Source organism: Tympanuchus pallidicinctus, unplaced genomic scaffold (genome assembly GCF_026119805.1).
Source record: "Tympanuchus pallidicinctus isolate F22 unplaced genomic scaffold, pur_lepc_1.0 scaffold3, whole genome shotgun sequence".
Classification (NCBI taxonomy): domain Eukaryota; kingdom Metazoa; phylum Chordata; class Aves; order Galliformes; family Phasianidae; genus Tympanuchus; species Tympanuchus pallidicinctus.
Window position 1 is genome coordinate 87,828,359 of NW_026294747.1, and position 26,846 is coordinate 87,855,204.

Genomic DNA, 26,846 nt, shown 5'->3' on the forward strand with positions numbered 1-26,846 from the left:
TGTGGTAGTATTGTCTCTTTTTTTGTATATTTTAACTTCAGGATGATTTGAGGTTTTCTCCTCAGATCCATACCCAAAACTGGCTTTAATAAAATCAGACTCGCTATGGTTTGTGCATTCAAATTAAACATCACCTCCACATATGTGTTAAAATTAATGTGTGTTCTTCCCTTGTATCCCAGATTGTACCAAAATAGGCATATTCCTGTTATGATATCAACCAAAAATAAGTCTGTTTCCTTGGACTCAAAGTTACACAGTTTTGATTGTGTGATGTTTTCTGCAGAAGACATCAAAGTATGCAGTGACAAAGGCCATCCTTATGCCACCCCAAGTTTCAAAGTACAGTGCAAGTTGGTATGGAAATGCAATGAGGGCTGGAGGTTTGTTGTCTCAGAGCATTCAGGGTACTGAGTGACCCAGTGCCATTCCAGAGAAACGAATTTAGGCTGGCCACAGGACAGGGCAACAGTGTGTAATGTACTCGTGGCTGCTCTGCTGGCATTTTTTTTAAGGTGACATCCACTGTCAATTCTGACAATTCATAACAACCACTTACTTACTTCAGTTGAGAATATTAAGATGTGATTGTGAAGGGTCACTAGTTTGGCTACATATACATAATTTCAGACAAATTACTGAAGCCCTCAAAATGACAGCCTGTCCATCCTTGCTTACATACCTACCAACTAAAAAACCATGAATGACCCTAGAGCAGGACTCAGTTTACCTAAGAAGTGAAGAACTAGCTGGAGGAACTCAATTCTTTCAATTGACAGGGATGTTAAGCTACTAAGTTTTTAATTTTAGACACATTACTTTTAGAGAAAAAAGGATAAACATGATCTGAACTGATCAGAAGAGGAAATAATTAGATATTCTTTTGTTAGTGAGGTGCAGAGACTTAATCTGCTCATCTGGAATATGCATCAGTATCTCTGTCAGAGAGGATAGGCAGAATTTAGAATATCAATACGGTGCCCACAACTAAAGGAAACAATTTAATCAGACTTTGTCCTATTTTTATCCTTTCGTGGCACAGAGATGGCCCTGTGCCACAGAACTTGATGCTTAGATTAGTGAGAGGTGGAACTGTTCAACTGAGAGACATAGTTCTCTGACATTGCTGCAGGCAGGTCTATTTTAGAAATGTCCCAGTCGGCTTTAACTTTCAGCAAGGAAGGGTGGAAGCTCAGAAGTGGTAATCTGCCAACTCTGGCACTGAAGCTGATCTTGTCAAACACAAGATTTGGTTCCTTAGTTGTTGTTATTTTTTTTTTAACAGATCACTTTTCCTTGATAGTAGACCAGATTCAATTTAAACAAAAATACACAACATAGAACAAAGAAAAACAATGTGAAGCTAATGAACTATCATCAGGTCAATTCAAAGATCTTATCTAATTTTGTTCATTTCCTAAAAATTGCTGTTGCCAAAGCCAGCATTATGCCAAAAAAAACCCAAAACAAACAAACAAACAAACAAAAAAAACCCCTCTTATTTGCTAAGCTTATTTGTATGTACATATCTGTATATGTATGTTAAGTGTACACAGTGAAATAGCATTATATTCAATATAATATATAAAATCAATCTCTCCAGACTTAATCATGTACACATAGACTTGCTGGAAATTTGTTAAATAAAACAGCATTCACATTTGCCTTTAAAAAGTGCACTATGTGTTTATTGATAGGATTTAGCTCTTGAGACAGACAGAAAAGCTCTCTGTAGAAGAAATGTTCACGTGCTACTTGTCTGAATAATCATTAGGTTCTAACAGAGCTCCATGGTGTCCTTTGACAGAAAGATAATCTATGTCCAAGAAGAAAGCTGAAATATCATATACTGCTTAAATGTGCTCAGGCCAGTTTTTTTATTTTTATTTTTCTATTTTTTTGGTTTTTTTTAATAAAGCTTGAATTTGGCACATATTTCTGTAATTGTATACATTTGATTACAAATGGTCATACACTGTTTTATCTATTAGCCCACGAACCCCCTGGAAACTGCAAGATCAAACATAAGATGGCAATTGCACAATCATTTTCACACACTAATCCATTAAAAACTAAAACGAATGTCAAGTTAAATTAATTGAGTACTCAGGGCTAGGTCTGTAAGTGCAGTAACATTTTTACAAGCATCTGGTGATATATGCCACGTATCTGAGACTTGAATCTGGACCTAAGTGTTTTATTTATGAGCTTTTTCTAAGAAGAAGTTCTAATCCACATCTAATCCATTCTATCCTCCCTTCAGTCTCCCTACCAATGATCCACACATCACCATTTCACTAAGATTTTAAAATCTTTGTGGATTTTTAATGTGTGCTATGTGAACCAGAGATTCTGAATGCTTCAGAGGTTTAGGAGGCTGACCGAATCAGACTATTTTGTCAGAAGAGATCATTGTATTCTAGCTTTAATTTGGCTTATCTCCATTATTATTCTCATTTTGAGTACAAAGGATTAAATTTTTCATACAAATATCACACATTTATTTGACTTTTTGCAAACATTCTGATGAATTGTTGTACGGAAATAGGAGTGGTGCATTTATTTTAACTGTGCCTAAGCACCACCATCAATAACAATGCCAATAGCCAAGGAATTCAATTTTTAATTTCTGCTTAGAAAAGTTTTGCTAGTATTTTCAGAGATTTGGTTTTGATTTATGAGTTTATAGGGTTATATATATAAGTTTACATAGTTACCATTATAAATTAGATCACTGTTGGCAGGTAAAACTTGAAAATCCTATATATCCAATATATAGTATATAGTAGGTACAGGTACACTCAGCATTTCTTTTTCTTGAAAGAGGGTTTGAGGTCAAATTTAATAGCCTCTAAAATTCTTTTTAAAAGTCACTTTCCGTGAATATTATTGCTGATAAATTCTTCTACTGAATTACTCAAATGCAGCAGAAATGCCAATGCAAACTAAATGAATTCCACCTTTTTTTCCAAGCAATGGTTTGTGAAGATCCTGTGAATTATTCATACCAGCATGGTCTAAACATTGCATCCCCTCCACAATTTGTTTGTAAATCACAAGACAAGAAAGTGAGAAAAATTGATATCCTGAGTACTCTCTATGGCAAGCAGTTTTGATTAAAGCAGTTAGAATAGCTTTTGACAGAACAAGTCTATGATACAGCTGTGAAGTAACCATAAAAATAAAGGAAGCTCTCAGTACATATTTTTCCTAAAGTAGCCCACTGTTCCTGTACGTGGGATTTATGGAAGAGACGTCAGCCATACATACATTTCTTCTTTGTTCCTTACTGAGAGATGTGGCTGACAGGCCATTCATTAGAGATCGTTCCTTGGAGATGATGTGCACACCTTCGCTTCTTTAGTCATGGTGAGATGAAACAGCAGCTGAGAAGCACACCGAGGACCTTTTGCTTCTTAGTGGAAATCACAGAGGTGATGAATGAGCACTACTACATCAGTAGGAGAGGGAAGTGAGAGCTCCGAGTGTGGCTCCTGGGAAGCTGCACTTTTCATGGTCACAAGCAAAGTGTTCCAAACTTATGTGCTGGCATTCAGTGGTATCGGATCTTTCCAAGAACATCAGACTCTGCTGGCAGTAAGAGTAAAATGCCACACACAAACTTGAGAGGTTGCAACACTTTAGGAAAATATTTCATTTCTATTTTCATGCCAGAGAAATTTAAAAAATCAGAGATGGAAACATGTTTGCTCTGGCATGAGGGAAACACTGTGAGAATGAATTCTTTTAAAATGAAAACAAATGAATTTGCTCTCCAATACACAGGTTTTATTCAATTTTGGTATCTCTGAAGAGTTCTGGGTCTCCAATATTATTCTCTCAGAGGGTTTAACCAGTTCATTTAAATAGCTACAATGTTACTATCTGCATGGATTTTATTTACTTCCCTATTTTATAACCTTTTATATCAAAGGACAGCATTTTTTAAGTAGTAGTTTTTCCATATTCCTCTTGAAATATTTCAACAGAAATGCATATTGAATTAAATTCCATCTAAGAATAGTTGAGCCCAACTTCTACTCTTTAAAGAAAACAGAAGCAATCATTTTTAACTACCGTGAAAAAGTGCTGCTTTTTACCTATTTTATGCAGGACACTGTACATGTAGCACAAAATCACCGCTCTCACTGGTCACAGTTTAGTAAGCAGGTTGATGACAGACTGCATTTTTGAACCATTTTTAGAGAATAAGGAGTGTATCTCTGATAAGGACATGTGGTAACTCTTGGAGGACTTGTTTTCATTTCTACAATAGCAACAGCTGTGCAGAGAATAGAGGACATGGTGAGAGATGTATTTTTAAATTCCTTTTTGGTATGAAATCAGAATTTCGTTGTGGAAGCTGTATTTGAGTTAAATCACAAATTGTGTGTGATAGAGAAATCAATCTCTCAGATTTTGTGTCAGAATCTATCCCAGAGTTATAGCTTTGGCTTCTTATATTACCACTTGTTTATCAGTGAAGATGTATTTAAGATACAGTCAGAGTATACTGTTAGTTATTTAAAGAAAAAAATAACTCTTACAGACGAATAAGACGTGGCATGAAAAATTGCAGGGTTTGTCAGACTGTCATCAGCAAACCTGGTCAGCAGAACTGTGATGCAGTGAGCATTAAACTGATCCTGAGGGGTTTCTGGAAGAAGAACACCTAAAACAGAGAATGAGGAATGCAGTTTTTCTAGCAGGGGAAAAGACAGGTAAAACAGAAGACATTTATAAGACTGTTGTATAATTGTTAATGCCACTTTTTTTGCCTCTCTAAAGTTCCAGATAAAAGAAATAGCAAGATGTGTAACATTTCAAATTTTAGCCAGTATGGGGATTTCTAAAAAGTTCTTATGTGTACTCCCTCAGAAGTATTTTGATGTCCTTCCTCTTCATCTTCACACAATGTGAACAGTGTGTAAGGAGTTGTAACTTCCAAACTTTACAGTCAGTCTGTTTTAATATGAAACATTCTAGTACAGAGCAAGCTTTCTACCTGCTTCAACATCTTGGGTGTTTCTTAGATTGTTTTCAGTTTTCAACTTATCATACTGATAATTCTTGTAGAAAACATTCAAACATTCATAATTAGCTGGGTTTTTTTTTTTTGTTGTTGTTTGTTTGTTTTTAGGAGAGTTTGGTGTTTTTTTGTTTGGTTGGTTATTTTATTTTTATTTTTATTTTTTTAATTTATTTATTTATTTATTTTGAGAGATGGAAATTTTCTGCACACTGTGCTTGAAACACAAGCTGCATTCAGTCAGGAAAAGTTACCTACATTTCTTTTCACTTAAGTCATTCACTTCCTCTTTAATGCCTCCATATCCACTTCAGGGACAGGTAGCTTAATTTCTATCATCTGTAGCTTTACAGAGTATTAACTTTGCTACACATGCCAATGATTGAGCTATACTAGATGTGCTTGAAAAAGCCTACACTCTGCACTGCTCATTCAGGAAACCAAGAGTGAAGTAAACCCATATGTGTGTTTAAAAGTTTAGTGTTCAAACAGGGCTTGTGTTTTCTGGCTCTTGCTGATATCATGCCCAATACATATTGGAAGAGCTGCAGTAGTGATGGGGTTTTTGATAACACAATGTATGGCCTGTTCATTCTTTTCTTCTGGCAATGTGATGCTTTGAAAAAACATTCTTTTTCATTTTGCCCCAATGTTAAGAGTATTTTCCTGTCCTGTTAATTTTTAAAAGGATTCTTAACGTAAAATAATCCATGTAATTAAGCAGAAAAAAATATTTAGTTTCTCTGTCAGAATTAAGCCACGATTGCTGAATTTTCTGCATTTTATTTCAATATCTAAAACATAGAATCAAAAGTGAGATAGATATTTTACTAAATTCTTAGGCTACACCAAAGCACTTAGAAAACAAAAATAAGTGTCTATTGAATTTCATCTGATTTTTAGTAGATTGTGATTTAGAAAAATCACATTTGTCATGCATATTTTGCAGCAAGATAGACTTTTAGATAAACCTGGTCTATCACTAATCTGATATCCTTTCCTCATATGAGATGCTCACATGAATAAAGAAAGGCATGTCTAGACGGATTTTGCATAGCTGTATTTCATATACAGCTTGACAATTAGGCCAGATAGTAGCTGTAATTTTAATGGGTTGGCCAAGTATATCATTGTATTTCAACAGTAAGTTACAAAGTAAACACTGAATGGTGTTAAAAGGAAATCTCTATTTAAGCTCCTGAAATATCTGAGGCAATACGTAGCACTAATGGAGATGCAAAATGGAGTGGGATGGTATTTTCCAGTCATGACAGCTGAAGTGTTGGCTGTAGGATGAAAGCTTTTCTGAACTTTTTAATAAGCTGTTCTTTACAGTACGTTCCTCAGAAATTCAATTTGAATTTTGCATGAACATGAAACAGAATATGACATCCAAGCTTATAATAATATACATTTTCAGTCTAGTTATATGCACGTCGGTATGTTACTTAATTTATAATATTATAACCCTGTACTAAGATATGCAGCTTCATAGCTTGGCTACCGTTGGCTTTGAAAGTTTACATTTTGTTATATGCATCACGCCCAAGAGATCAGCTAAAGTATCCTAAATTTCCTGTGCACATTCAAGTGGTCATTTTTGAAAATTCCTCAGGAAATTCTGTTTTTTGTTTTTTTTTTTTGGTTGCCCATCCAGTCCAGGTACAATTAGCAGTGATTCCAATAGTCCGAGCAAAATTGTGCAGTGGAAGATATTTGGCCTTACTGTCCTGGCTCAGTCTCCTCACACTCAGCTGAAAGCAGAACATGATAAATGCCATATCTCAGCCAATACTCTGTGTTCAGAGGTTGGAGAAATTGCCGTCTCATGTCAGAGCAGACAACTGTCTTGAAGGGTGGGTACTCTCAAGCTGTGGTTACATTTTTAACTTAATCGGCCTTCCTGGAAATGAATCATAGTCCCTTTGAGGATGCAGGCTCTTGCTCGTGCCCTGGTTTACCTAGCAACTGCCACTGAATCATTTTCGTCAGCCACTCCTTCATGTTATCCTTAATTTGTTAACCATAAAAATGGCAAGACAATACTCCTTCCCAGACCTCTTGTTGATATTTCTTTATTTTAAAGTACTGCACTGTATTTTTCAAACTTTATTATGGATTGATTAAATTGATTTAACCAATGACCTCTACTTATTTATTTCCTTATTTGTTTTAAAAATAAAAATTGATTTCACAATTGCTTTAAAGTATCAGAGAGAAAACCTGGAGTTCTACGTAATTCTAAGTATGGCATGATTTTTTTTACTATTTGATTTCTTTATTTCTTGCTGTACTTTCCTGAGTTACCTACTGATTCCTGCCTTACTCTAATAACAACAAACATAATAAATCAACAGATATCAAGCTAATGATGCTTAATTGTGCAATATTTTGAGATTCTCGGTTGAGAACATAATGTGCTCTTATTATTAACATTATGTGTTCTTATTCTGAACTTCGCAATGCATGAAGCCCATGCTTTTTATTCAGGCCTACTGTGAACAGGAACTATTTTCATTAGTTCTGCTGCGTGCACACAAAATTGATCAAAATTACAGAAAACTCAGGTCCAGTAAACTGAAAAATAAGATTGTTTTAGTCACTTGAAATATAATATTGTTGTAACAGTAATGATGAAAACATTTGGCAAGTGTAGAGAAGATCAAACTACTTTCTGTTTCAAATGACTAATCAGAGAATTTCTCAGAACCTCCACAGTTGACGAGCAGTTGTATCCATTTTCAAGCTCTTAATTTCTTCTTTTATTCCCCTCCTTTTTTTTTTCTTTTCCTATATTTCTTTTTAAGGAAATTAGGAACAGAAGCTGATGGTTCAAACTGAAAACATGTCTCAGTGTAATTGGAAGTTGTCCAAATAGCATCTGCCACAATATTTTGTCTATCCCTAAACATTTTTCTTTTCATGATAAATTTGTGCAGTGTGATACAACCAAATGCACTTCTCATGGAGCATCAAGGAAGTCTGGCTGCCTCTTTAGATAATTTTTTCAGACTGTTTCACACCATCACATCAGCTTGGCATAATATCATAGAAAGGATATGCAACATTTCATTTATACTTTAGTGCGTATTTCAGCAAATCAATAGTTACTAAAAATAGATTTAATAAGTAAAATGTTGGGACTCTCGTTGAAGCTGTAGAGCAGAGCTGCTTAGCTGTATTTACAAGATTTTCTTTGTATTTTGTATTTGAAATATCTTTATAGTGTTTTATCTTTACATAATATTCATGTAAAGTTTTATAATGACACTTTCTTGTTTAGCATGTGTGCACGAGTGAGAATTTTTTCTACTTTAACCAACAACACTTACTGTTATTAAGTGAGACCTATAAACTTTCAGTCAAAACTCAGCCATCCATCAGAACTTGAAATATATCATTTGAATTTCATTTTATTTTTTTGTCCATGGGAAGAATAACTAGCGAAATTAATAAGCAGTGATTTCAATCATTTAAAAATGATGCCTGCCTGGGTCAGAAAGATGAGAGATCTTACTGCTTCTTTTAAAACCACATAATGATCCAGGCCGCCAGCCAGTTTCTGGTGGCACCCTTTTTTGGGATGGCGGTGCCCATTGCAGTGGGATGCCATGTCCCTTACCAGCAGCCCTGTCCCCTCCAGCATGAGGGAGGACTCAGCACAGGGCATCTGCTGGCTGGTGAGCAGGACCAGACCCGGCCAGCATAACACTGTTTGTAATAAGAAATCTAAACAGGGAATGGCAGCGAGGCATGACAGGAATGTGTTTCCATTGGAGAAGCCCGTGCAGAGAAAAAGCATAAGCAAAGCCATGTCCAGAAGGCCTTTCAACTGGCCCGGATGGAAGACTGATGTTATTGTACATAGGCTGTCACGCTGCCAGCCCTCCCTCATGGGTTTGTTTTCTCTCTTGCTCTCCTTCTCCCTCTCCCTCTCCCTCTCTCCTCTGCCCTCCTCTTGGGGCTGGCTGTTTGCTCAGGTGGACAGTGACACCGTTTGGAACGAACTGCACTCGGCTGGGGCGGCACGCATGGCAGTGGGCTGTGTCATCGAGCTGGCGGCCCGTGTGGCCTCCAGGGAGCTGAAGGTGAGGTCCGGGCCACGCGGTGGGTGGGAGGCAGGGAGGCAGGGGGCTGAAGGCAGACCTTGTTTGCCTGCTCAGCTCTGCTGAGCCACTGGAAGAGAACGGAGAGGATGGCCACCAAGGTGTGGCAGACCCAGTGGCTACTTGAAGCTGCTGGTGGGACTCACCAGGATCTATTTACCCTTGATGCTCTCAAATAACATTGTTCTCTTCAGAGTGCAGGGTTCTACAGCCTGAGCTGAAGTTACTCTTTGTGTGCATGTAGCTGACAATTTGCTGTGGATCTGCCTTTTGAAGTGATTTGTTTTAAATATGACTTAGTCACATGCATGACATCAGGGTACCACCCAGAGTGGGGGGAGGCAATCAGTGTGTGAGCAGGTTGTGGGGGAAGAGGGATGCTGTTGACCAGGAGAGTAATGATCCAGAATACACCTTCCGTGTGGCAGCTCCACGCTGACTGCCCTTCATTGTTCTTTCAGGCTGCCTCCTTGTCCCTATCTCCTTCCTGTACGATCTGCAAAGAATGATGTACGAAATCCAAATTAACCCCAGTCTAAACAATTTATAAAAGTTCCAGACCTGACGGACTTTGACATTTTATTTGGTATTTTAACAGCCCCATTTAAAGGTACACCATATGCAGCCCGAATAGTCTTGCCCCAATAAACACTGTTGGAGCTAACATGTCTCCTTAATGAAATTGATTGTATTCTTTCCAGTTTAAACACTAATGGATTCAGTCCTGTTTCCCAAGACAAGATACAAATAAATATTTTAGAATTAGCATTATGCAATGATTTTTTAAAACTCCAATATGTAATGAAACTTGGGAATTTGCTTCCTCTACTTGTCTCATTTCAGTCAAAATATATTAGCTACTTATCAGATGAGGGTCACATATGTTTGTGTATTTATAAATAGAATATATATGTATGTAAAAGAGCATTCAGTTGAAACACAGTTATATATCCCTGATCAAATCGAACAATTATTAAACTTTTCTGTTCAGATACTAAAATCATTAGCCAGGTGCTGCACCAAACCCGTTTAAGTTTTGAAATCTCAGATCCCTTCAGGAGGGGGTATATCAGTATGGGATCTTGTTATGTACCTTCTTTGATTATAGGGATCTCATCCCCATTAAACTTTCTTAACTCATTTGCATCCAAAACACAGCTCATAGCAAATTATTCTCCCTCAATGGCACTAATGAAAATTTTTAGCCAATTTTTAGTTTGTGACTGTAGGGCATATGACAGTATTTAAGATGATATACAGCAAGTTTTGATTAAAATTAAGAGATGTGCCAAAGATGTAGTTGGCATAAGCAGGACTGGTGCAGAATCTTTACTGCTTATCTCTGTGCCTTTGTGGTGTCTTTCCACAGTATGAATGCTCTGTCCCTCTTATCTGTGTGAGGGACAGCTGAAACAAATCAAACATCACCCACTGCAAGACCATGGTTGCTACTGGAGTTGCAACAATTTCTAAATAAATGCTTTAAGTTTAATACTAATGTGTCATCATATGGCAAATTGCAATAAGGATTTTTTTTCAGTGTATTCTGGAACTTTCTACATGGTGTCCAGGTTGAAATTTTAGTTAGCTGTGAAACTTTGGCTCCACAGATGTTCTAATATATTTCTAGGATAACTTTAAATGTTACTTTTCCATCTTGCTGCTATTTTTTTGTCTAGATACATATAGTGCACAGATCATCTAATTCTAGTACAAGGAAAATGCCAATTCTTTAGCATACTTGTGAAGATCTGAGGGGAAGTAAGTGAAGAGACTGCTTCTGTACACATTCATTCAGCAAATATGCATGTGAGGCATCCTTCTGGAACACTGAGTGGGAGGATTAAGCTGCGATGGGAATCTGCAAAGATCTGACACATCTTCAGAATCCTTGGATGACAAAAAATGCCTTCCAGTATTGTGTGTAAACTGTAACAGCTCTGCAGCATGTAAGCAGAAAGATGACAGCAGCAGAGAAATGTGCTGTTAGTTTTTCCCTGGAAGTTTATTGCCATGGATTGTTATCAGATGGCGCGCTGTCAGTTTTTTGTCATCTTAAGAAGAAAAGTAAATTATGAGACAGGATACACAGACTTGTTCTGAAATCCCAGAGTTCCCTGAGAAGCACTCCTGCAGTTCACAACATCAGACTTAAAATGCACAGCAGGAACTTAGCACAGGGCAACGCTTCAAACAGCAGCAGAAGAGGCAGTGGATTATCTCTCTGCTCACTGCACTGCAGAATGAGAGCCAACATGAATGCCTTCCTCTGAAACAGCCATGGCAAAACTGGGCAACCTTAGAGTAAAAATTTCTAGCATGTACAGAGTCTGAGTAAAGTAGCCTCAGGAATGAGAAACTGATTAGTTCATTTAAAAATTGCTGTTTTGATGTAAGAACTTTCAAATTTGTCAGTGTAGTTGTGTATAAGCAGCTCAAATGTTTGTTACAGCTAGATGTATCTATCTATCTATCTATCTATCTATCTATATTTTAGAAGGCTAATAAGAATTTCCTAAAATAAAATTGAATAGTATTTTATTTTGTAGATATATATATGCAGTCAAATTTAAATAAACAAAAAGGGGGGGGGGGGGCTTACAATATTGGGGTGAAAAATCCTCTCAACCGAGATTATAGAAAGTAACAAACATAAACTGCTCTGTATTGACTGGTGTAAGACATTTAAAGTCCATTTGAGGAAAGAAAGGACTTTTCCATGCTTACTCTACAGTCTCTGCTGATGTGTAGCTAAGAAAAAGAGTGAGACTACTATATGGGAATTGTTGAATCACAGCATGAACTGCTGATTGATCACCTGAGGCAGGCACTGAGTCAGCCATGGGAGCACAGGTGAAGGCAATTCAGCTGTGTGACCGGAAGGGTGGAGCCTGGCTGCACCTCTCCTAGACCCCATTTAAGAGCTGACTGTCACTGGGAAAGGCTCTCTTCCTGGGGATTGCTCCCTTTCGAGTTTTTTTTCTGTGTGTCTAGGACACGAGTGAGTATTTAATTTATTTTTGATTGTTTCTTTTCAACGCAATAATTTTTCTAGTTATAGAACCTGTAAAATATCAGCCTAACCATGCCACTCTGTCATTTGTGTATTTGTTGAGTGTGCAGACTACAAAATCAATTATGAAAGTATACGGAACAATTTAGGGATTCACTGGGCATTCACATATGAGTCAAACTCATAGTCAAGGCAAGTATTATGAATTTTCTGTGAGTACCAGGCCTATTTTCTCTTCTTAGAACTGCAATGTTTTGTTCATCTAATTTGGAGGGTGTTCAACAACTCACCTAAATAGAGTTGAGGTTCTTTTCACTGTAGTTCAAACCCCTTGAAAGGCATCAGCTTCCATTAATCTCCCTGACTAATGGGAAAAGTATCAATGCCAGTGCCAAAGACATAAAATAATAGAGTTTTTAAATGAAGATGGCTTGTCCCTTCTCTGGGGAGTACTAATTCTGGATTTTTTTTTATTTACTTACATCAGATTGGTAAAACTGCTCAGAATCGAAGAAAATCAAGGTTTTTGGAGGTTTATTCAGTATTATAATGACCGCTCATTAAGGTCAACTGAATACAACTCTAAGATAATGTTTAAGAGAATAAACTCATTTTTCATGAGTTTGTTTGTATTGGCAGTATTGCTGTATGATGATATATGCTTAAAAACTGCATCAAGAGTGACTTTTTTCAAACTTTTTCAAAGGGTATATCTAATAAAACCCACTCTATGTGATTGGAAATGAATTTCCATTAGAAAGGGCAACTCATTTCTGAAATGATTTTCTGCAGTCTCAGATATTCTCATTGGTACTACTATAAGATGGAATTAATTAAGCATAGTACTCATAACAAGGATAATCTGTAGTTTACTTTGTATATCCTTTAGGTATGGCAACACCCTTTTCTGTGATAGAAGCACTTAAGTGCCATAAGTTTTTAATATGACAGATTTGGAAAAGACCTCTGCAATAAGCTATCAAGACCTGGTAGACGTATGGTTGCTCTCTGGTTTTAAGAAACTTTGAATGAATTAAGAAGCAATTTTGAAGTAATTACATAAATAAAATGGAAGTTGAAAGAGAGCTTGCAATCACTTCAGCTGAATTAAGAGAAGCCCTTTCTCCTCCTTATCATATATGTGTGCATAGAAGAGCAAGCTATGTATAAAGTTGCCCTGTTGGTAGTCAGGGATCATTTAACAGAATGAAAGCAGTTGAAATGAGTTTCCTCCAAACCATAATATGATATATTCCTGGGATGATTTGTTCTGATACATCAGGTTGAATCAATACCAAAATAAATATCATGTGTTTGGCTACTGAGATTCTTCTGTCATCTGCTGAGTCATTCCCAGATAACTAAATTGAACCTGAAATTCCAAATGTACTTTTTCAAGGTCTTTGTTCCGTAAAGCTTTGGATAAATCATTCTAAAATTGTGCTAATCTAGTGAATAAGCAAGACAACTTTAACTAGTACAGCTGCCCCCAACTCTTAATTTTCTACTCTTGAAAGTATTTATATAAAAATAATCATTCTTTTTTTTGAAACTGTGCAGCATTTATTAGAACAAAAATTCTAAAGACAAAACAAGCAAAATGGGCTGAAAACAAATGTCTTCCTGGTCGTACAATGTGCTTCCTCCCATAATATTTCAGGCCAGCAAATCTTCTCCGCCTCCTGAAACAACAAATGCCACATAACTCTACTGGTTACCTAAGGAAATCTCCTTTCCTGGGAAATGCCTTGTGCTCAGGCAGCCCAAGGATAACTCTCCTTATACAGGCTCTGCCCTACCTTCATTTCTACCTCCTTGTCACACCCTCCGCCCTGTAACACTCTCTCTCTGACTTTCTGAATAATGTGTAGCAGCCACAAAAGGAAAGCTTTTTTTACATGCTGCCTAGACTCAATATTATTAACAATATCTGATGTGTAATAAATAGTAAATGTTTTATTTTGCTAGTGTTAGAGGTATGATTGATAAAAGATGTCAAAACCACCAATAAAGTCTTTTAGAAAGTACTTTATTTCTTTGATTTTTGCAAGTTACAGAGCTACAAAGTTATATGGAACCATCTCCCAGCAATTATGGCTATATTTATGTCTGAATGACTATCATTATTTCATATAGCAGTACAACTTTTGTTATATGCGGTGTGCAGCCTATCTCCCTGACCACTCTGTTTTTAAAAATGTTTGTCTGCCTTTCCCAGTGTGGTTAGCATTAGCTTTGGCTTAAGAGGTTGTCACAGTTGCATACATGTTAATCTGTGAGCACTAGCTTTTCATGTATATTCTCCAATACTGTTCTCTTGAACCTTCAAAAATGCAGACAGGGAACTCTTTGTTTAACGTTCATTTTTGTGTTCATGATTTCTACTAGCTTCCTCTGCAAGACAAAATGGTATTCCCTTATGTCCATTATTGTTTTCTTGGCAAATACACATACTGCTAACACTGCTCTGCTAAATCACAGGTTCTTGTTCACTGCATTCGTAGACCCCCAGGGCCAGATACCGGCTCCTGCTCTGGCAGTATGAATACCTTGTAAAATTGTCCTAAAGAGGTACCTGAGGATTGCCTCAGTCTTTCACCACCCTTATTCTTACTCTCCCTGCTGGATGGTGTAGTTTGAGGTCTTGTTACGGCAGAAGTAACCTGGTAAGAATATGGTTACCATCTTCAGGATACCACTTGAAGAGGTTCTTTGTTGTCAGCTGTGACTGAAAGCAGGCCTGATGTTTGTTATTCTAGGAGTTAACTGAGTCAGAAGCAGAAACAAGGTTAAAGATGGCACTAAGGCCAGTTCGGGGTTTGCATTTTGTAAAGAATACTCCATGGAGCACCTTTTAAATTTAGAGAAATAGGATTTCTTCTAGCTTTACAGTAACTATATATATATATAGTAAATATATATATATTTATAAATACATATAACATAAGGTATGCTAATTCTGACAGGAGAAGTGGATACATTTATGTATAATAACTAAACCAGTTTCTACAAAGAAATGAACTATTAATTTCAGTCATTTGCTCCTAATTCTAAAACCTAACTTGTACAGAATCGCAGAATTGCTCAGGTTGGCAAAGACCTTACGATCATCAAGTCCAACCTCAATGTAACCATACTACCCTAGCCCTTACAACCCACTGCTAAATCATGTCCCTGAAAACCACATCCTGTCTTTGTGCATACCTGAAAAACACTGTGGACACTGGGCAGTATGCAAGCAGTAAACATCAAAATGCATTCAGCTTTTATTTTGTTCTACAGCATCTGTGTACCTTTTACCTGGGAAAGTTTTTCCTCATATTCCATTTACTGAATTTTCATGAATTCTGGAGTTGTACAAATACAAACGCAGCAATACTGCCCATCAGCTTCCTGTAGACCCAGGGACAGCCGTGCTTAAAGCTATGAAACCTTTGCAAGAGGAAGCTGTAAGGCACAGAGCTTGTGTAATGCAGAGTAGGTTTCCCCTGCTTGCTAATTCCCACTACCAATGCAGCTCAGATGGCCTTGAAGTATCATCCAAAAGGGCAGTGCTGCTCAGCATTTGGATGGAGTCATCTCTTAGGTCTGCATCAGAAGGCCAGGAGCATCTGTAAATCTCTTGTGCACTGACATTGGATCAGGGCATATGGCAATTGACAGGCCCTCTGGAGGTACGATCTGAAAGGTTTATCTGCCTCTACTTTTTTCTGTTGCTGAGCTGCTGTGAGAATATATTTAAGGCAAGTAGCTTTGCTCCACTCTGGCCTCTCTGGCTTTTTATGTGAGGAGAGTGGTAATTTCATAGTAATCTTTCAAGAAGGTTTGTTCTCTGTATTAAGAGCTTTTTTGTGAATGCAAAGAGAACAGGCAAATATAATCTTTAGTGATAATTTAAGGCATCAATGCTTTAATTTAAGGCATTAATGCTGTAGAAGATATGATTTGCTGATTAGAAGGAAAAAAAATTCTTCTGCGTGGAAATGCGTATCATCAGCTAATGAAAACTCCTTCCCTGTTCCTCAAATGCTTATCTGCATCTGATAAATTCCAAATAACTTCCTAGTTAATACAGAATCCCCATGTACAGAGCATAGCAAAAATAAAAATTTTCCATTAAAAACAAGTGAATGTCTAAGAATGCCATTTTTGAGCACTGTTAATTTTAAGACCTAAGGGATAGGTATTTTAAGGGACTGAGACTTGTAAAAATAAGAGATTCTGACATCTGATTTTGGATGTAGAGCTTTTAGTGCTGTTCTGAGTTAGTTATCTGATCTCTGTATGAAATAAACAGAGGTTCCTGAGAAAGCTATCCTTAACATATATAACTGCAGTCAACTAGTGTATGGAACAATGTTCTGCTAAGAAATTTCTCATCCCTAGGGACTACACTTAACTATTTTCCTGACAGCTTCTTGTACAGGTACATGGCTGGGAAATGCTAAGGATAATCACGCAATGACTGAGACTGGAAATGCCTCTGGAGGTCATCTGGCCAAACTAGTATAAGGCTGGAGCTGGTATGTACTGCTTTTCAGCAGTGTCTAGACTACCAACCTGGTTGGTGGCTTTTGGTGCACTTGGAATTTGGGCAGACTCTTTCCAGACAGGGGAAGAGTGCCCACACAGTCACTGTGTGTTGCCCCAGGGAAAAAAATCCCTAGCTTTACTTCTATCTCCTTTTGTCATACCAAAAGAACTTTGCTGTAGATGGTAAGTCTCAAACTCTGAAGTAACCTACTGTGTTGTGGTGATGTTTTGAATACTAATGTGGGAAAGGTTCAGGCATTGATATAGTAGATACCCAAGCGTAATGTAGTGCGAAGTTCTAACACAGCACCATCCGGGAAAGAAACAACTGCGCCACTAAAGGAAACAAGGCTGCAATATGGGGATGTATACTTCTATCCATTGGAAAATGGATATCCATCTACCTCTCTGTCACAAAAGACAGTGGGGAAAGAGCAGTACTTTTTCTCAGGTTTTTTTTTAAGATTCATCTAAGTTGGTCTATCTGCAATAGGTCTTCTATGTAAACTGAATTTCAACAGGATTCCTTTTGTTCCTTCTTCAAATATGTACAGATTTTGGCATGTGTCTGTTTAAGCTTTACTCTTTATCCTCAGATTTTACTAAGGGTAAGTATATAATGACATATACATGAATTCTGTTTCTAATGTTTATATCAGTCAATTTAATTGTTCTACCTATAAAGATGTCTGTATCCTGTTATACATAAGGCTTTATACAAAAATGCTTTGAATTCGTGTATTGGCTTCATTTTCAACATACTCCTCTGTGTTCATCTTTCTGTATTTAAAGCAAATTTTTGTCTTTCCATCTACTGTCCTGATCTCACTGTCTGATATTTAAATATTGCCCAACTAAATGAATTAATGTTCTGCTGTGCTAATACATACTGAGCTCATGAACAGCTTGAAAAAAGAAGGAACAAAGTGTTTCAACAATTACTTGAAAGATTGTTACTGTGTGTTGACTAGTTCTCAGTGTTTGTTAGAATTTCATTACTTTATGTGCTATATCAATAAGATATTGTTCTCTTATGAATACTGAACTTATTGCGATATTATATAAATAAATAACAAAAGCCACAAGAAAACATCATATAAATGGTCACAACAGTAATGGAAATGTCTTGGGTGCTTATGGAGAACTGGGATAGCTAACTAGAGATCTGATTGCAGAAAATTAGCTATCTACAACAAAACAGTATTTCCAAACAATCTTGTCACAATAAGGAAACAGTAATGAGAAGCCTGTAGTGTAACTGTCATGTTAAAAGGAGAAGGGTAATTTTTTTTTTTCTTTCTGTATTTTCCCCTAAGAAATCCTGCCAGATATAATCATCTTAGTTATACTGATCTCTTGGGAGTGCTGATAAGCTTACAAATAATGAGCTGTGGGCAGCTTTAATCCTGGTGTGGATTTTTTTTCAAACTCTCAAATACTGAGAAAACAAAATACAGGTAGCATGATGCTTTCTTTCCAGAAATGCCCCTTTCCCATATTCATCTGTACATTCCTTGCATAAATGTACTTTATCTTTCCATAAACCTAGAAGAAATTTATTTATAGAATTATTCTCTAAGTCATATTTTGTGTGAAAAGGAAATTCAAAGAAGCAATTGAGGTATCGGTGCTTTATCCAAGTGCATAAAGCTGGTTTGATTCTGAAGACTAATGCAATCCATTATGCCTTTTTTATTGATGCTGTGTTTGATCTATAGGCAATTTATCCTCCAGGAATGCTTGCCTAAATATGAACATATACATTTATTCTGTCTTTAGTTTCTTTGTCTTTTTCTTCTTGAAGTGAGGACATCTAATTCAAACTAAGGCATGATATAAAATCCTGCAGATTCGTTCAGTGGTGACCAGCAGAACCACTCTTTACATATGTCCTCTGTTTTCACCGTAGTTTAAGTTTGCTGTAGTCTGATAGAAGTTTGGCCAAGGCTGTGCAAAACTTTGCAACTGGCTGCTTAGATTAATGAAATGATAGCATGTTGGTAACTTTTTATAAAGCAATGCCAGTGAAATCACATAGGTAGATAATTGTGCAGATGCTCACACGTACTCTTGTGTGAGTGAAAGTTCAGAAATTATATTCATTTCATATGAGTACAGACTGAAACACTGACACTTAACTTGCTTAAGTATATCTAACTGTCCTATTACTGATGATTAGAATACAGAAATATTCCGTCCTTTCCATTCCTTCCTACCTGAAAACGTAGCGTTCAGACTTATAGTCTTCAGCACACATATAGCATTTGCATGAAACTATTTGAAAATACAAGTTTGGCTGGTACAATCACGTGCAGATTTTAGCTTTTTATTTTGGTATATGTGTTAATTGTAACTATTTTGATGTCAAATATATAGCTGAATAATAGGAGAGACCAGCTATTTGGAGGAGGTTGAAATAAAGAGTAAATTTGTTGAAGGGGTTACTCTTGAGTCCGTTGTAAGAGAAATTTGATGAGATAAATCCTCCTGTTAATCTAACGTGGCTATAGTGGCAAAAAATTCCTTCATCACTGTTCCTAGTGTTGCCATCTGTGAAAGTTTTTATGCAATTTCAGACTGTGTGTTAGAAATTGACTTGAAGTGCTAAACTTGTTAGCCTGGCAGGTACTCAAGTTTAATTTATACAATGCAGAAATATGGGATGTTCATGGCTGTTCTTTTTCTACTGATAGGAGTTGCATGTGTGTGAGCCTGAATGTATCATTTTTGTCCATATGGAATGTAGGGTCAACAATGAATAATCTTTTAAAGTACATACTTGTATTCTACTTTCAGTTTAAAGAGTCTCTCAATCTAGAGCAATGTAAGATTATACAAATTTATATCAAGAATAGATTGTTTATTTTTGCTTCCTTTTAAATTTGAATTCTAGGCAGCAGCTTTGATAACAACACCTTTCTGATCCTGCCTTTTCCTGCTCTCTAGGTCACGTCTGTGTGTATGTGTATGCTTGTGTGCATATTATATAAGTTTATATACCACTATTCTCAAATGTATTATTTCTGGCACTACTGTGAAAGTGTTATTGAATAGAAAAAAGTGCTCAAGAGCCTCTAATAGATTTCAGTCCAGCCTGTCTGCTGCCCTGTTTCGCACTGAGTCAAACACTTTTTTTTTTTTTCTTAAGCTGATAATTGAAAACCTATCTTGTTCTTACAGAATGGTTTTGCTGTTGTAAGGCCCCCAGGCCATCATGCTGAAGAATCAACAGCCATGTAAGTACCAGGGAATATTGCCCATCTTGGAGCACTAAGGTTACTGGCAATCACCTGTGTTGTGCATGTCTCTGTAGATCTGTAATTGTTAGCAGATGACTGAAAACGCTTTCTAGGTACTCCCAGAAGCAGATTTATGGCCTCAGAGATCATATAGCATTTTTTAAAAATGCTCTGAGCATTATTTATAGCAGTTTTCCTGACTGATTTGCTTTCTTATTTCTGTTCTTCTCTATTCCACAGGGGGTTCTGCTTTTTTAATTCGATTGCAATTACTGCCAAATACTTGAGAGACAAGCTAAATATAGGCAAGATATTGATTGTAGATCTGGTATGTATTCTTGACAAGCATCACATTTTCTGCACGTCTAGATAAAAGATAATGAATTTGTATTTGTCAGACTTTCCTGCTTCTAATACCTACCTGTAATAAAGGTGTGCATTTCCTCTGATTTTTGGGAACTCATTAAAGCCAGGATGGCAGTACTGAAACCATAAACATCTATGTTTCAATTTAATGGTGTTAACTGCAATTTAATGAGAAGAAGGCACAGATCAGGGCAACTTTTATGGTCCTTAAATGAATTGATACTTCCACTGTTAAAATAACCCTACAGAACCCAAGTTTACTTCTCCCTATAGAATACAAACTTTAAATAGTCTGATGTATTTTGAGGAATGCTGTTGCTTTGGTAACAAAATGGGCTATTTCTCCCAGCTAGCAGTGATTCTACTTGTTGTGTATGTTCAATATCATTAAACAAATCAACAGGTCATTCCTTCTAAGAAGTTTGCAATTCATGTTTGCTAGCTTTTGATGGCTCCCTTAAGGAAGGCTATGTGATTAAAAATCCACTTCATAGGATTAGTCTTGTATTCTAATAGGAGGCATTCTTCCACAATGCTTAATAGTTTTAACAAATGGATTATTTAAATGCAGATGACATTTGGCATGTTTTCTATATTATTTTCATGAATAATGAATTGGAGTTCTGCCTTGCACTGAAAAGATCAGCCCAATGCACAGCCCAAGGAAAGTTGAATGCTGATTTATGAGCACCATTTTTGTTTTCTTATAGTTCATGAGGAGGTGTAATAGGGTGTCTGACAAAGCATAGACAGGAAATGAACCTTGGCATCAAAACCTAACCTGTTACATCTGCACTTAATTAATTTTTGCAGGTGATAAAAGATTTAAAGACAAAATATGTTAAAGGGTTTTTGAAGTGCAGCGCTTAATAGCCTAAATCTTGTTCATATCTGCACTCATAATTAAATCTTATTGTGAAGTCGTGGCCTAGCCATCTAGAACTTTAGTTCAGTTAAACATCCATACTGGTTGCTGAAGAGAGCCAGAGAAGGGCAGTGTGAGAGAAAGAGTAGCAAGAGGAAAAAACGAATTGTAAAGTAAATATATGGGTAATTTTGATATTCTTAGGATGCTTTTTAAAATATGTATCATCATTCTACTATCACTTAGGAATGTATTTAAAACTTACAAGAAACCAATATTTGTTTAAAAAAAAAATATTTCACTGTATACTGTATCCATTTGCTGACTTGAATCTTACAGTTTGCTGAGTTTTACTGCTAAAAATGCTATCTAAAATGAGCTGTGTTTATTACTGATATTAAAAAAAGAAATACTCAAAGTTTGAATTTTGTTAATGTTTCTCTGCTTTTTTTTTTTTTTTCTGTAAGTGTTGTGTTCACGTAGTCAAGAAAAGAAATCAGTTCAATTTGACCTATGCAACCAATAAGAACTTAAGAATTCCACTTCAATTTTGGAAAGGAGGGTTAAATGTGCAAATCATTACCTGTGCAAATGATTACCTGTGAGGTTTCTTATGCTTACGCGGAAAAGTGGATAGGGAATGTTCAGCCTCTCTCTGCCCATATTCCATTGGCCAGAGGATCTCAGCTGGTGAAAGCAGAGAAATATATGGCTGATACAGATTACTTCATTCATGAAGCAGATGCAGTCCCAATCCTAGCCTGCTCCATGGTCACTGCAACGATGCACAAAAATTCAGAAGGAAAACTTCTTATATACATAAGAACTATGGATAATTCTCAATCCAAACTGAATGATTGAATAACATTTATGGTGATGTCTATGTCCACCAACAAAATTTGGGCATCTGAAAGAAATAATTGAGTTGCAAATATTAGATTTGAAATTGACCTTTGAGATTATATTTTGATAGTGACTTCGCACAGCAGGACCCCATGCTGGTTGGCAGCTATGCATATTATTACAATTTAAGTGTTAAAAAGTAATGTTTAGTCTGACATATTAAACAGAATTCTAGTTAAAAATGGACTATAGTCTTCATGGTCACTATATGTTCATACAGAAATTCTTAAATTTAAATTTTTTAATCTTTATTTCTTTTCTACACAAAAATAAAAAGTCTCTCTGTCATGTTTTCTTTCCTTATTTCATCTTTTGACTAAATCTTAATTTTTGAACTGACCTATGTATCCTGAACTCCTTTGATCTACTAAGGGCAGAATTTGAACATGTTTCCTACGTGGTAACATCCATCGTCTTAAACAGTGCATTTCATTGTCTAAACTGAGAAGTTGCTGCTCTTGAGAACTTAAAGTTTAAAGTTTATTAAAATTAAGTGAAATTAAAGTTTAGACTAAAAAGCTAGCCCTGAGATTTTAATACTAATATTAAAGCTCTGTCTGCCCATTTGATTTGTTTTCTTGCTTGAAAAGTATTATAGCAAGAATATGTCCTAAGTATGCTTGGAAAAGGATTAATTAAAATCGCAAAATGAAGTACTCCCACATTTTTAAGCATGATGTCTGCAGAAATATCTATATTGCCACCACTGTTCCTCAGATTCTTATTGGATTCCCGGTCCTAATATCATCCATACCCATTTATATGCTAGCAAGATCTGGGTCTGTTTTGGAGTAGATCAATTAATTCTGTCCCAGATGAAAACTGGATGTGTTTCTGGCTACAACCCACATTTGACTTCATTTGCCTGCTAATACTATTCTGGTTGCCTTCTATCCTCTAACACCATCGCACCAATGTATGCTGCCTTGTACCCCAAGCATGCAGTTTTGCTGTGACTTTATCCTCATGTTTTTTGTTGTTTTTTTTCCAAGTACTTTCAAATGAGAGAAAAGCTAGTCATCACGATGTTAATCCCAGTAAGTCCTACAGCTGACTAAGTCAAGATTAATGCAGTATGGATGAGACTCAGTCTATGCAGAGAGCCTTGAGCAATGTGTGAGAACTGTCAGCTACATCAGCTGACAAAGAGAACAAGCAATTAACAATTTTTGCTGTGCTCTTGACTGTTTAGACTTGACTCTTTCTGAAGTCCAGGCATCCTAGATAAAATGTGACTGTTGTTTCTCTGATAATTTATTTCAAACCTTTCTGTCTTTGTCAGAAAATTTAAATGGATTAATTAAAGGTAGAGAATGAACAATATATATATAATTTTTCAGCTTCTTAAAAATCCCAAGAGTTTACAAAAAAGTTTAGTGCAAAATTTTGCATTTCTGAATGTATGTTATGATAGTATAACTGGAAAAAAAAATAAAAATATGAAAATTCCATATTATGATTCTTTAGTATACAGATACGCAGCCAGAATTTTTTTCTGGTATTTTATTTAATGACAGAATTTCTTTCATCTGGCATTCTATAATGTTTGAAGTATGAACACTGGCCAAGGTCACTCCTTGATTGTGGAAGGCACCATCCTATCGGCCAGATAATTTAATAGCTAATGAGATCATATTCCAATGTCTTCAACTGTTGCCGTCATGATTTTGTAAAAGTGAAGTATGAAGTCCTTTCTGCATCTGGCATCTCTTTTGATGTGGATCTAACTGCTGAGGGACTGCTAACTGAACTGAATGTTTTAAGAAAGCCAATTTACTCAGCTGGTCGCAGAGCCCTTGACCTCAATAGTGGAACTTGGCAAATCAATGAATACACTTATGTTTAGTGTTCTGTCAAGAATTGTGAAAAAGCTCTGTAAACCATGGATCCTTCTGCAAAATACTAGTTTGTAGTTTAAACATTAGTCTTTCTTCAGAGGCCAATGAGGCTAGTTAATTAAGCCTGAGGGGTTATGAACTGTTGGCAGTTAATAAGTCATAAAATTCCTCCATAAAAACAGGATGCTAGATTCCATCACTGAGGCAAGGAGTACAAAGAGCTGGTGTATAAATATCTAATTGTACAAAAGGACTGGGATTTCTCAATGACTGCTCATCTGGAGTCTCCAGGGCATGCTCGCTATGGTTTCCTGATTTTTAGAAGCCAGTTTAAAAAATGAGTGCATTAAAGAGTAATTTGCCTGAAAGTTCAGGAAGTATGGGGTGGTGAAGGGAGGGGGAAAAGGAAAGACAAAAGAAAGGAAAAGGAGAGAAACAGAGAGAGAGGGGGTAAAAAAAAGCAGAACTGAGCTCTCTACACTGAGTTGGACGTTATTACATTTGTCATCTGTTTTCTTTCTCCTTTAGGATGTTCACCATGGCAACGGTACACAGCAGGCTTTTTATGCTGACCCCAGCATCCTGTATGTTTCCCTCCATCGCTATGATGAAGGCAACTTCTTCCCTGGCAGTGGAGCCCCAAATGAGGTTAGGTTTATTTCTGTGGAGCCCCATTTTTATTTGTATCTTTCAGGTAATTGCGTTGCATGATTACCCCTAATTTTCTTGTCCTTCTCTGGTTCTTAAAATTACACCAGATTACCAAATTGTCCACTGGGAGCAGGGGCTAGTGAAGAACAAGTGCATAACCCAGAGCAGTCCTTGTCAAATAAGGCTGGCTGATCTGATGTTTTGTTTGATGTTTGTTTCTAAAGCACACTTCAGATTTTTTTTTTTTTTTTTTTTTTTTGCCCTCTCTTTCCCTCCTTTCTTTTCCTCCTTTTTACTTCTTTTTTGGTATTTTCTTTCTATTTTTTCAGGTTGGAAGTGGCCCAGGTGAAGGTTTTAATATAAATATTGCTTGGACAGGTGGTTTGGATCCTCCCATGGGAGATGTTGAATATCTTACAGCATTCAGGTCAGTATCTTTTTCTTTTACAGTTTGAAACCTGGTGGTACAACATAAACACATGAATAAGAATGACTATAATTTAAAAAAACAGGAGAATGGTGAAACCTATGGTGAAACTGTTTTAATACCTATAACCTAGTGTGTGAAATCTTAGTAAAATTAATAAATGGGTAGTTTAGTTGTAGTGGTCACTCACATAGAATAATAAAAATAAAGGTCTAATGATTTGATCACTCATCTATTTTATTATCATATTATGCCATTAAAATGACTTTGAGCTTCCTAACTTCTCTATCTACAAAATTTAAATGTAAGCAATGATACCAGACATAAGAAAAATACTGTTCATATTGATTATGGTCGTGTGGAAGTATAGCATGTACAAAGCATTACTAAGTATGGTCCAAGCCCAGTTGATCCTCGTTAGATTAAAATTCTCATCATGATGCTCATGTGATGCTCACAAACTTGCCCAACTGGCATTTTCTGTGAATTTCAGTGGAAAGCTCGTTACTTAAAAGTGAAACTCTCAATAAGAGTTGTAGGAGATGTTGCACGCTATGTTTCTCTTTGCTTTCAATAGCTCATTATAAATGAAATTTCATTTTCTCATAGGTGATTCATCATTAATCTTTAGTCCTTTTCATGGGACTGGAGGAGATAGAACAACTTTCAAACATGCTCTGTTAGACTTTCAGTAGTCCTGTTTTACACACATCATTTCCCTTCATTGTTCATCAGTTCAGTGGAAGGGTTTAGTGTGCACTCATTTCTCATAATTGGATAAATGACACATGTCTGACAAGAGATTTTAATTAGTGAAAGCTGACAGGCTGGAAAGGCAGTGAGACAACTTCCATATTGGATCACATCCAAGAATTTTAGTTTGAAGAAATGCATTTGCCTTATGTAGATTGAGTTCTGTTCTTTACAAAATATATCACAAAAAGTATAAAACACACTTTTGCTTTATTTTCTGAAGTACTCCTGTGTTGTCCACAAAAATAATATGCCAAGGATCTGATAAACAACATACCTGAATTGAAAGTCCCAGACACAGAAATGGCCCAGCACAATCACAGTGTCACACAATCATTGTGGGGAAAAAAAATCTTTATGAGTTTTATTTACAGCATTTGCCTGTACTTTAAAAAAAATAATAATAATAAATAAGTAGTGGCAAATTTAAAATCCTATATACCTCAACGTTGCCTCAAGCTCTTTCCAAGATCTTTGTTGTCTTTCAATGTATTATTCTGGAATTATTATTATATATGGAATTGAGAGGACTAGATGGTTCAAATAACTGATATTAATATCTGATACTAATGTCTGATATGATCACCCCAGATTTCTTGGTCTGGATGCAACATAAGCCAATAATGATATAGGTAATGTGACCACGTTAGCGCTGTGGAGAATGATGGTCTAAGAAGACTCATACAAATGACTACAACTGTAACTGGAATCCCTTCTGTTTTATTTTTCCCTATTGTCAGGAATAAATACTTGGGTTTTAAAAATCTTTTCAAACATATTCATTGCAGTTCTAGTAAAAGGCACACTCATTAGCAGTTTGAAGCAGCTCATACTACTGTTAAGCATTTTAGTCTGCTTCAGAGTTAAAAGGAATTTCAATCTGCAAATGTTTTGCCTTGCAAAATAGCACTATTCAGAAAAATAAAATACATGTAGACTTCTACACAATGACTAATCATTTGCAGGCATACCACTAAAGCAAGTGCTTAATCATACTTTTTAAAAGCAAATAAATTGAATGTAAGAGTGAAGTTATCCTTTAAAGAATTGCTGATGGTTGAAAATGTAATATATTTTAAATTTTAATAATAAGTAATAATTATTATAAATAATTTCAAACTTA

At 36.2% G+C, this 26,846-nt stretch overlaps 1 protein-coding gene across 2 annotated transcripts in view; it reads left to right on the forward strand.

The window, feature by feature from the left end:
- The window catches only part of HDAC9 (histone deacetylase 9), a 438,145-nt gene that overhangs the window by 321,485 nt on the left and 89,814 nt on the right, over positions 1-26,846 (forward strand). For both annotated transcript variants that reach the window (XM_052696013.1, XM_052696014.1), the window contains 5 exons: positions 9,010-9,117; positions 19,862-19,917; positions 20,161-20,248; positions 24,421-24,540; positions 24,873-24,970. In XM_052696013.1, the coding sequence (XP_052551973.1) occupies positions 9,010-9,117; positions 19,862-19,917; positions 20,161-20,248; positions 24,421-24,540; positions 24,873-24,970 (470 nt within the window). The remainder of the gene's footprint in view (positions 1-9,009; positions 9,118-19,861; positions 19,918-20,160; positions 20,249-24,420; positions 24,541-24,872; positions 24,971-26,846) is intronic.